The 12,835-nt window shown below is 39.7% G+C and overlaps 1 protein-coding gene across 6 annotated transcripts in view; it reads left to right on the forward strand.

Moving 5' to 3' along the window:
* tjp1a (tight junction protein 1a) overlaps positions 1-12,835 on the forward strand; it is a 104,113-nt gene that overhangs the window by 13,770 nt on the left and 77,508 nt on the right. For all 6 annotated transcript variants that reach the window (XM_082528305.1, XM_082528307.1, XM_082528308.1 and 3 more), the window contains exon 2: positions 11,568-11,781. In XM_082528305.1, coding sequence (XP_082384431.1) covers positions 11,568-11,781 — 214 coding nt within the window. The remainder of the gene's footprint in view (positions 1-11,567; positions 11,782-12,835) is intronic.

A 12,835-nucleotide genomic window follows, 5' to 3' on the forward strand; every position in this document is an offset into this window, starting at 1 on the left:
ACTTTGCTAGATCCGCCCCTGCACAGTTACCAGCGTCAGCTACGTAAAAAAAGATCCTGGTGTAGAAAGTAATATTAAATAAATTCTAACAACAGCTTTTCAAGCTTAAACGTGCTGCTGTTGTTTATCCGCTGGTTTCCTCTTTCTGATGCAAAGTGGGCCAAAAACAAACAAGACAGACGGACTCGCGACAGAAAAGCCGATCAGCTGATCATTAAGCAGTTTCATGATTGAAGTAGCAGCAGGAGAGGCAGTCGCTTGTTAAGCTTAACGCAGGAATGCTTTACAAACATTCAGAGATGGACTTACACACTTGCTTTACTTCTCTCGGGGATAACTTTGTCGGAGATGAAATGCCAGGTTGCTAGCGAAGCTCCAAATGCTATCCAGACCACCGACAGGTCCCGCATGCCACAGCCGCTCTATCACGTGATGCATACTGCTCCGACGTGCTAACGTTCTGAGGCGAGTTACGGCGTGTTGCAAGTTTTGTGAGGTGCTTTCGTGATATTTAATGGATCGGATTACATTTTTTATTTTTCTCCGAAATCCGATCCAGTAATTTAGGCCAGTATCGGACCGATACCGATACGTAATATCGGATCGGTCCATCTCTACTTGTAACTTGTCAAGAGCTGCAAAATGTTGTCACCTAATAAGACTGAAAGATGTTCTCTACCTGGGATGCTGTTTCTTGGGTTGAGGTTTTTAAACAATTGCTTAAATCATGGCTTTTCCCACTATTTCCACATGTACTGTTTGCTCTTCCTGTCATATAGAGCGAAGCTAGCGAGCGTTCCTGCGAAGCTCAATTTAGCATCAATTGCTAGTTTTGTTGCTAGTATTGTTATTTCCACCTTTAGCTAAAACAGTTTTCTTGCATATTTTGCAAGAAAACATTTTGCTTTGTTAGAAGTTGTTGAAGTAGCTTCGTGGTTAGGTGTTAAATCTCCGCTGGGCTCTCGCTCTCAGACATGCCCGGGTTTGTCTCATTGTTGTGGCGCTAGGAAATTTAAATGCATGGCCTTCCTATAGCAATGATATCACAATATGACATTTTTATCACACATAAACATTTATACCAGCGTTATCACTGGCGATAAGATGTGGCACGGCCCTACTTAAAACAATAATCAAAGAATGTTTTTTAATATAAATAACATTACTTACTGGATGAGGTAATCTGTTAATCTTAGTGGTATTGTTAATCTGTGGACATGAGGGAGATTCTCTATTTTGGGCTGAAGTCTCATGTAATATTTATCCATTTCACCTCTCTCTACATTTAGTGCCTGATGTGTCTGAGTATTTCTTTACTTTTCGTGCTGTAAGATCCCGTCATTGTCTGTTCGCACTGGAGGGAACACTTTGAGTTTAGCTCCATGAGTGCACTCCAGCCTGTTTGTGAGTTTCTCTGTATTCCTCCAGAGGCAGTGAAAAGTGAAACTAACATCTGTCTGAACAGACAGAGAGACTGAGTCTAATCCACTGCCTTGCACAGCTAAAGATATCACACTAAATTCCTGCAGTATAGCTGAAAGTATAGTAAAAAAGTCCACAAAAAAAACCCAAATTGGGCTCAGAGGAAAATCGCTTTTTAAAGAGTTTGGTTTCAGCAAAATGCTTTGAAAAATAAACTTGCAATAGGGAGCTTACTGCAATAGGGCGTATTGCATTACCTCTTATTTTAACAACGCTGAGTATTTCAGAGCTCTGGCTTTCTCCAATAGTCCAGCATGTCTGTCAGCATAATAGGGGATTCCTAATTGGCCGCAGGTGTGAACGTGAGCAGGAATGTTTGTCTGTCTCTGTGTCACCTGTTTTCCAATATTTGGGAGTTTTATAAGGTGCCAAATATAAGTGACAGGTCCAGATTGCAGTCAGGTCAGTTTATCACCCCGACTCTTGTGCTGCAGAGCCGTTCTCCTGTTTAAATCTACAGAATTTGGCACCGTCTTGCTCACATTCACATACACAAGGTGTCATTTGGATGTCAGCATATATATTGTTTGTTCTTTAATGTCTCATTAATTAACAGCATAAACGAAAGACCACAGAGGAGGTTCGTGGATGTTGTGAAGGAGGACATGGAGAGAATTGGTGTGAGAGCAGGGCGATATGACCAAAAAACTGTAACAGTGCAAATTCCTTGCTGACAATTTAACCAAAAGGCATTTCCAGTGGAAATTGGCCGACATAACCATCAGCATAACCATGTATAACATCCACAAAACTTAAAAAGAGGTTACACACACACAATACGGTAATATTATGTTGAAGCACAGTACGTATCACTCCGTGAGGCGCCTGCCTAATATAGCCATAACGCTCCGACAATCCATCAAGCGGGTTCGTAGCTTAGCAAAGTTGTACTAAAACATTTGACAGATTTTCGAGCGCCGTGTACCACATAAAATCATTTCGAGGTCAGTAAACACAACCAGAATTCATACATAAGGCACACGGGATTATAAGGGGCTAGAGCTGGGCGATATGAGATTTTTTCATATCACGATATGATTTTTTCATTTCAGTCAATAACGATATATATCACGATATAAGCCAAATAACTATATTTGTAAGATTTAAATGTGCCGTTGCTCACAAGTAAAATGTGAAATAATCAGCAGCTTGTTTTGATTTAAATATTTATTTCTCATAATAAGTTCAACAGGGTAGATGTACTTAAGGAACATGAGACTTTTTCAGATAAATAAAGGCAAATATTGCAAACTACACAAAAGGCAGCCGCTAAAGCGTTTAAGTTTCAAAATAGAACAAATGAAACAGACTAAATTGTCAATTCCACTTAGAAACAAAATATTAATTCTAAAAAAAAATCTTAGTTTGTTTTACAGAAGAACAGACAAAACTGACTAACTTTTGTCAATATCAAATAAACTGAGAACTAAAAGGAAATTCTCAATCTCTCCTTGTTGTATAGCTGAGCTTTTCAAACAGTTTTAACAGTTACTTTAGTCTGACAAAAGCCGAATGACGAATTAGCGCTTCCAGTCAGAGACTGAGGCTACGTCCACACGTACACGGGTATTTTTGAAAACGGAGATTTTCCGTTTTCGTTTTAAAAAATAATCCCGTCCACACATAAAGGCAGAAATGAAGGAAAACGCTGCTATGAACATGCCAAAGCAGCAGGTGGCGCTAGATTCCTAACCGTGCCGAAATGTTGGCCAATCAGAAGTCTAGAAGCCTCGGTGGGAAAAAGTAAACAAAGCTGGGGCATAGAAGCAGAACCGAGTCGTATGTGTGGACGGACAGTAACTGTGTGTATATGTAAGCATTTAAACACTGCAGAGAGTAGAATTAACAGTAACAGTATTGTAGAAATTCATTTCACCGAAACAATAACGTGGCGCACAGTGTGACGCATGCACCAGTTTATTGTATTTCCAGACTTGCTTTCGGCACAATTTACAGTGCACGCTACTCTGTTTTTTGTCAGACTTGAAATAGCCGAAATACCTTCACACTACGGAACTTCTATGGCTCTTCCGTTCGACAATCTCTCCGGCGTTGGAACCATCATCTGTTTTCTCTTCGGTCATGCTCGGTTGATTTTTCTAGTCGGCACACTCATTTCCTCCATTACGCGCTGGCTCCATTACCCGCTGGCTGCTTCCCAAACAAACACACGTGCGGCTTGGCACTTGTGCTGTACGCAACAAGTCACGCGACGTGACGCTGCGGCTGTGATTGGTTCGGCTCTGCGCTACTTAATTTGGATTGGCTGACCTTTTTTTTTTTTTTTTTTTTTTTTAAGAGGACAAGAGCGGCGAGGTCTATCGCGATAGCTTAATTTCTCTATCGAGTAAAAGTTATATCGCGATACATATCGTTATCGTTCTATCGCCCAGCTCTATAAGGGGCACTGTCGATTTTCACAAAAATCAAAGGATTGATTTTAAGTGTGCCGTATTTTCCAAACAACACGGTAATAACGACGGCCCGCTAGCATGCTCTACCAAAAATAGTGCTTTGTTGTGTATCTGACGGACGAAAGCTAAACCAGTTCCACACCACTGAAGTTGCAGCATTTTTACAAACCAATTCTGGTTCATTCGTTTCATTTAACGATCCACTTTCGCTCTTCTCATTCTGCGTCGCCACCATGTGCGTAAGTAAACAAAGGCACTGCGCATGCACGTTTTACCCATATTCTATCGTGATATTTCATTTTCTTATCGTTGCCCAAAATTACACCGGTATTACCGTGAACGGTATGATATAGCCCAGCCCTAATCCTAAATAAGCTCCTACCCAGAGGAGGCAGCAGCATTTCCTGGTAGTTCATGTGCATGTGCTTGTTTTCCTGTGTATGCCAAAGTCTCAATTCCTATTTTCGGATGAAGTGTGTTTACTGGCAGTGGTTTTCAGAAGTATTTCTAAGCCCATGCAGTGATTTCCAGCAGAGAACTGTGTCTAGAGTTTCTGTTTTGTTTTTTTCAAAGATCACGACCATTCATTATTGGTTTTTGGCCTTGCCCCTTGTGTGCAGTGATTTCTCCAGCTTCTCGTAATCTTTTAATAATATTGTGAGCCAGAAATTATGTGTTTCAGTGTGGCAAACACCCAATCCATCTTTCCTCAATCTCTCTGTGCACAATCCAAAGACCATTCACAGCCAACATGACTAATAATGCGTGATCATCATATAAATTAAAAGTCTGTTTTCCATGTTATGTCATATCATTGCTAATATGCTGATGTGTTTTCAGTAATCTGTTGAATCTACGGGTGATGTATGAATCTTGGTAACATCTGCATGAAGCTGCTGCCTTGTCTGAACCACATAACGATAATGAGCTATATTAAAATAATAAAAGTCAAATGTTGTAAGAAAAATTCAGTTTGCATTAGTTATGTCCTCATTGTGAGTTCTGCTTTATTGCCAGCAATTAATTATTATGATTGTCATTATTTAATGTGACTTTAGTCTCAGATGCTGAAAGCCTTTAAAAAAAGGCAAAAGTTTAAAAGTTAAACTGGATTTTCTTCAGCAGGAAGATCAAATATAAGCAGGCAGGAGGGTGAGCAACTTTACTTAATACAAACATTTCTCTTTGCCTTTTTTCTGGTAACTTGTTTTTTTTGTTTTTTTTTAAATTCCAGGCTTTTCAGGAAGTCACGTTAATCACTTTTACTACATTTATCCAGCTTGCATATAATATACTGCTAAGAATGCACAGGCAGACATGTGTAAGGTCTAAGTCTAAACATGGTAGTGTGACCACAGCAGACCCACATCAGCAACAGCTGCTGTTGCAAAGTTATGTAAGTGCAGTGAAACATTGAGCAGTTCTCTTGTCCTCATGGATTCTCTGTTATATCTTTCCTCGACCTCAAAAAGTATTTGACTGCGACTCCAGCCTTTTCTTGCTCCTGTTCCAACTTTCCTGAAACACGGTGTTGGCATCAAACCCAATATTACCACGTAGTTTTATTTTAAATCACTGCATATGTTGTTTTTGTAAAAGCTCCTGTAGGCTCCTCCCTTACATTTTTTATTTGGCAGATGTTTTACGCTGGAAACTCTTCCTGATGCAACCCCAAATGGATTCGTGTCTCTTCCCATATTTTCTTTGTACTTGCTCTAAATTAATCATATCAAATAGCACATCAAAGCAAACTATGGTGGTCTGGTTTTGTTGAAATTTATTTACAGGATACCAGCTGCTGTTGGAAGCAGCGTTGTGCCTCAGCTGCAAGCGTGAACTTGTTCATCTTCTGCTACTTCTAGTATTCTGTATAGTTTTTATATTTGTGCTCTGTTTTTACAGTTTTTGTGAAGCAGAAAATCAACAAGCTTACATTTTCTGACTTTCAGCATGTATGTTATCTATTGATTATAGTTCAATTACTGCAAAAATAAAAACAATTGTAAAAAAAAATGGCCCTATTCAAGGTATGTTACATTTTTATAAAGTCTCCTCACAGATTTCGGAAAGCACTGCTATAATGGATTTAGATGAAACAATGATGAGTCCATTAGGGATGCAGGACTGCCAAGTCTTACAGTCTCTATTACATCATAAATTGTATGCTCTCGTACATGACTCAAAAATAAAGCTGCGGAAGGTCTTTCAAAGTTTTCTTTAGAAATTGGCTGCTCTTTCATTTTCAGTCCAGTCCCTGTACCTGACCATTTTCAAAAATGTGTTTGTTTTTTAGTCACTAAACACTGACCAATGAATTATTCAATCATAAAAAGAGTCTCTGTCTGAAGGGTTGAACCAGTGTTGTGGCTACATATAACAGACAACTTAGCAAAGAACTTATTTTAAATTGTATCTTTAGGCAAATTGTTACCAGCAGCCTGTCGCAAAAAAAGCTTCATTTGTCAGGATGGCAAGGATCCCAAACACACTGCCATTACAGTAAAAGCATATCTGGTAAGAGGAACACGATCAGTCGTGGATAGTGAAAGCTTGGACCTTAATATTATTGAATCAGTCTAGGAAAGTAGAGCTTTGAATGTCCTTCAAGAAACCTGGAGAACTATTCCTGAAGACTACTTAAAGGATTTACAAGAAAGCTCGGCTAAGAGAGTTTAGGCTGTGTTGAAGAACAAAGGTGATGACTTTCAAGCTCATTAGAGTTGTAAAGACTCTTTTTTTTTTTACCGTATGTGCTTTATTTCTGTGTTTATTTGCACACGTTTCAATAAATTACTTAACCTTTTTCTCATTTTCTTTGCATAATATAAAGAAATGGCTCAGGACTTTTGCACAGTATTAAATCTTGCCCAAATAATAAAACAATTTTATTTTATGTAAATAGACATCATATTCATATGAACATAAAATGCAGTGCCATGTAAGCACTAATACCTCAAATCCTTGAGCCACATAGTTCCGGTTTCTGTTACCCTGTGATGTCATCTATTAGTGTAGGATTAGCAGAATGACCTACAGGTTGTAAACCAGCACACAGATACAGGCCCTATCAGCGCTCCTCATTCTTAGAAGTGTGTTGTTAAAACCAAAGAGCTTCATACGCTTTGTGTGTAAATGAAATCCCCTTGTGAAAGTAACACTGGGATTACAGTGACAGAGACTGAGCTCTGTACGTGCGTTCTAGCTGTTAGTAAATACAAAGATGAATCAGGTGCAGGTCGCATATAGAAAAGGCAAACCTTGAAGATGAAGTGCAGATAAAATGGCTTTCCTCGAGTTCACATTGTGTTAATGATAATTATCTAATGCTGGCATGATAAGACGTTAAACTGAGATACTGAATATGGAGAAAACTGCCCTCTAACACAGCCTATAAAAAAAGAAGAATTCTACCTGATTTAATACCTAATTTAAATTTGGGTGAGTTTCCTCTTTAGTGTCATCACCTTGGGAAGCGCTTCCAGCACAGATGCTATTTTTAGATCTCTATTTTTAGATTTCTGTCTGAAGGTCCAGTTCAGACCAATTGCACCAGGGTCTCCGGCTCACACTGGATCTACTCCAGTATGTCAAAATAATCACAAATATGACAGATAGGACTGGTGATGATTGAAGATTGTGCTGGTGTGTCCAAAAAAACTAGCTGGCATGCACCCAAATTCACCCAGTCTATTACAATATATTACAGTAGAACGCAATGTACAGTTTGACCCTTGGGATGAATTTAAAGCACGTTGTTGACATTAAAAACATTATTTTTTAAAAATCACGAGCTTCCTCCTGGTCACTCTCCTGACCAGCTGTCCCACCTGCAGGGTTGGAGAATGTGAGCTCTTCCACTAAAAACTGCTTGGTCTCTTTGTCGTTACTCTAATAACCTGGGATCACTGAGAAGAAAGCTGAGTTAGTTCGTCACAGATATTTGCCATAATGTAATCACAGAGGTACAGAAGTGGTCATGAAAACCTTGTGGAGTGATGTGGAAGTAGCAGCCACACTGGTAGCCGTAGGTGCAGAAAGACATGACTTTGAAGAAGAGATCAGCCAAATTTAACTCCCCCCCCCACCTGCAAAACACTATGTTAGCATTATCATCATTAGCATTATCATCGTCGGTATGTTAGCATGCGTTGGTTAGCATTTAGCTTCAATCATCTATGTGCACTAAAGGAAACGTCAAAGATCTGCTACTAAGATTTTAGAATCTCAACTCTTGTTAAGAAGTATGTTTTCAAAGTTGTTTAACGCATTTGCTAAAGAATTGGAGGAAAATAAAATCTATTAGCTTGGTCACCTTTTATCCATTTTTAAAGGATCAACAGGATAGCAGGACATGATGTCTACTGAGGTCTCAAGGCTTACATTAGTATTCAGCTCAGACACTGTGAAGCTATCGATATGCATTCTTTTTTTTATCCTGTTCCATATTAAAACAGAGTTGGAGCTGCAGAAAAGGGAACACAAAAAACACAATATATTCTATTTAGCTAATTACACTTGAAAGTGTTCCTCAGATTTCACCCCCTAAATGTGAGGCTATAACTGAGCCTTCTGTTAATAGACTCATCTTGAAATCCAAATCCTTTGCTGGACAAAAACAAGCAAAAACAACTTTTATTGACAGTTTCAGGTCTAAATGCAAGTGCAAAGTGCTTAATGTGCATGGATTAAGGCCTTCTGATACACAACACACCACAAATAAATCGTGCTAAAATTACCACAAAGCGTGTGTTTTCAGAAACTACTATGGCTTTTGCTTCAAAGTTGGCAGTGAGGAGACTAGCTGGGAACAAATACCATCATATAAGAGGCTTAATGAGCTTTAGAAAGGAGCAGCCAGATGTATTGACAGTATAGGCATATAATAAAGTGCTCTGTCATGTATGTTATGTAGCCATGTTGCCGTTGGTTAAGAAATAAGAATAAGAAATATTAGTCAAATATATGTGGTTAGGTTTTTTTATATGTTTGAATGGCATACAAATTATTACCAGGAAATCAGTCTTTAGTTTAAACGAGCCTTCAGAGGGATTGGATGGCTTTGAGCGCAGCATGTGTAGCATGTGGTGCCACCGTCTTTTGTTTTTACTTCTGCTTGGTAACTATAAAAACAGGCTGGCTATTAAAATGCTCAATAGACAGCGGAAACCCCTAATCATGCTCCTGCCGTCCTCATGCTCAGAAAGACTGACAGCCTGTCAGTAGGTTTATTTATTTTTTTCCTTGACACTGTCATGTGTTGTCAACTTTAACACATGACAGTATAATACTTTGGTACGAGCATCTGATTGATGACTTGTCATTACGATACATTTGAAGTGCAACAAATAGCCCAGTGTTTGTTTTAAAAGGCCTCTACTGCAGAGCCGAGATGGCTTAGATCTAAAAATGACTTAAATGCACTGTGTTATTGTGTATTTAAGAAATATATTCGTAAACACCATTATGAAAGCAGATAATTGGTCAGTTTGCTGGTCTGAAGCATTCAAGCGTGTGTAAACACAAAGCCACAGAGAAACGATATCAGCAATGATCTTCAGTTGTCATCAGTTATCATTAATCATTAGTTATTATTAATCTCTGGTGCTGTGAAGCCAGCCACCCCTCCCTGAGCCTGGTTCTGCCTGAGGTTTCTTCCTGTAAAAAGGGACTTCCCACTGTTGCCAAAACGCTTGCCAATAGGGGGTCGTGTGATTGTAATCAGAAGGTTGCCGGTCTGAGCCCCGGCTTGGACAGTCTCGGTCGTTGTGTCCTTGGGCAAGACACTTCACCCGTTGCCTACTGGTGGTGGTCAGAGGGCCCGGTGGCGCCAGTGTCCGGCAGCCTCGCCTCTGTCAGTGCGCCCCAGGGTGGCTGTGGCTCCATTATTTATGAAGCGCCTTGAGGCGACTTTTGTTGTGATTTGGCGCTATATAAATAAAATTGAATTGAATTGAATTGAATTGAATTCAATGTAGCTTGCCATCACCAGTGTGTGAATGTGTGTGTGAATGGGTGGATGACTGGATGTGTAAAGCGCTTTGGGGTCCCTAGGGACTAGTAAAGCGCTATACAAATACAGGCCATTTACCATTTGTATAAATAAAACTTGGATTAAACTGAATCAATCTGGGAAGGATTCTGAGAACAATTTGAAGTCTGTCATTCTACAGTGAGAATGATTTTTCACAAATGGAAAACATTCAAGACCGTCACCAATCTTTCCAGGAGTTGACGTGCCAGCAAATTCACTCCAAGGTCAGAAAAAATCAAAAGAGCTAGATCTCAGACTCTACAGGCCTCAGTTGGCTTGTTAAATGTTAAAATCCATCACATTAAAATTAGAAAAAGACTGAACGACGAGCTTCTTCGCTCTAAAAAGGCCATGGCAGCACGGCTTTGGTTTGCAAGGAGAGCAAAGTGCAAATGCACACCTGCACACCACAACTCCTCTGCACACTAAAGCTATTGCCACTAAAGGTGGTTTTAAAAGCTACTGAATCATGAGGGGTACTTAGTTTTTCTCACACTGCTTCTGCACTTTGGCTTAGTTTTTGTTAAATAAGTAATGAAATGTGATATGTCACTGAGCTTGTCTTAAAGTAATTTTAAATTTTGTAAGGACCAGATTATTGTTTCATGATGTCTTAACATGTTAAACCTTTGAACTGACAGAGTGTTCTTTCTCTCTACCATGACTGTATCTTTATATCCTTTTCCTTGTAAACCATGTATGTAGGTGGTGTTTTTAAAAAGTATTTATTCCTTTGAAGAATTTGAAATAACTTAAACAATTGTATTCTGTTAACATTTTAAGGCGTGATTGAGGAAACAATCAAAATTGCAGTGACTTATTTTTCCAGGCAGTTCACCTTAAAAGACCTTTGCAGCCAAGCATGTAAGAAGCAAAGCGTCTTCATTGTGGCTTAATAATAGAAGACAAGTGGATGCTGCCTACCTAGTGCCCATCTGCAGGCTACCCGCTGACATTCAGCCCAATTATTCACACTTGCTTAAATGGCACTACAGCCAACAGGAGAAGATGTCCTTTAAAAAGTAAAGACAGCAAGAGGAAAGTTATGTCACTTTGATGCTTCAGGCATTTTTATGTTTTCCCTCAGATACAGCAGTGCTGTCTGCTAGCATGTGTGTTTTTTGTGGCTAGCTCTTGGGAGAAATCATCTTCATTGTGAGCGCTGTTGTTTTTAATATATGTAGCTACATTAAGTGTTTGAGCCCACGAGCAATGCATTATGGGAAACATTCAAGATTTTGGCAGATTTTGTCCCCAGAAATGTTAAATATGAGTGTAACAGGTGAATTCAAGTGAGACGTATGCGTGTGTTCATTTTCTCAATTTATAGCTATTTTCTCAAAGTTTTGAATGAGTAAGTTTAAATGCTGAGATACCTAGCTTGAAATTTTGAGATAATAACCAGAAATATTGACTTACAGATGGCATAAAATAAAACCAGGGGCAGAAAGGATCTTCCAAAGATTTCAACTAACTTTTGTAGATTTTTGGATTTTTATCAACTAAATGCAGTTTGGTGCTGAGTAGATACACTACATTTCCAAAAATAGAGTTGATTTGATGAGTGTGAAACTTAACCCCACTGACTCTTTACTGACTATTTCTTGACTTTTCATTGACTTTCTGTGTCTCTGTTGCAGGGTGACCCCGGCAGATGGAGAGTTATCCCCCTCAGGTGCTCCTGGATGTTTAGATGAGCCTACAGGTGCTACTGGTGGCGCTGGTGCTATGGCTATGCCTGCCACATCCACTCTCTCGTTGCCTATGAGCCAAGGTAAACCTTCCCTGCGTCGCATCAAAGGCCGCATTCACCGCAGCAAGAGCCTGGACAGCCTCGATCTGCTTGACTCCAATGTAAGGCCCATGCACAGCTTCACTCTAACTTAACTTGTACAGAAATAGGAGGAGAACTGGTGATAGATAGTAACAGCCCGACAACTGACCACGTTTAGGAGTTTGAGTCTTATAGGAAATGTGCTGTGTGTATAGAATAAAAGTGCGAATGAGGGAATGTGACTTGCAATGTGCTTTGAGTGGTTAATAAGATGAGGAACTTGCTTTTAAGCAAACTCCATTTTAACAGAAACAGAGATGTTGAAGGGAAATGATTTATTGTAGTTTCAATGCAAACTAAAGGCCCAAGAGATATCCTAATGATTTCATTCAGATTGAAGCCACAGCGTTAATACACACACACACACACACACACACACACACACACACACACACACACACACAGAGGCTGACCTTCGGTTATGTAATATTTCTGTGGTTTTCAGATGAGCACAGTTTAACACTTTCCATATGTCTCTCTCTATGACTGGTTTATTCTCATGAAAAGTATTAATCTGATAAATGATTGGGTAAGCTGCTTGGACTTAAAAACCCTTCCTATCTCTGGGATTGTCTATTGAGCTGAGAATGGCGTTTGGCCCACTCTCACCGCTGGTTAACTCGAGTGTACTTGTGTGTGTTTGCTAGGGTGTGTGCGTGTGTGTGTAGGCAGTTTGGTATTTGGGAAAGAAACCAACGGTTTATGATGTTAACAAATGCCAACCTGCTACTAATGCATGCTGGGTAAGGCTGTGGTCACACAGATAAAGATCTCCTTCCCTGCACGGTGCTACTGTATGTCTTTCTTTTCCCTCTACTACTGTCTTTGTGTCTTGACCCTCTGTAGATGTCTCCCCTAATAAATGTTCGCAGCGTGATGTTTCCTCATCTGCACCCGACCTTCCTCTCCATGCTGACAGTCTGCAGTGTGTGTGTGTGTGTGTTTGTGTGTACACATGTGCATGCTTGCTTTACTTGTTCAGGGCATCAGCCGGCCTTAATTGAGAGTTGCCCGGTGTCTCTGTGCACAGAGCCTTTGTTCTTCACAACTGGGACTCATTAAGATTACGTTCAA

The sequence above is a fragment of the Aulonocara stuartgranti genome, assembly GCF_965226115.1.
Source record: "Aulonocara stuartgranti genome assembly, chromosome: 1".
Classification (NCBI taxonomy): domain Eukaryota; kingdom Metazoa; phylum Chordata; class Actinopteri; order Cichliformes; family Cichlidae; genus Aulonocara; species Aulonocara stuartgranti.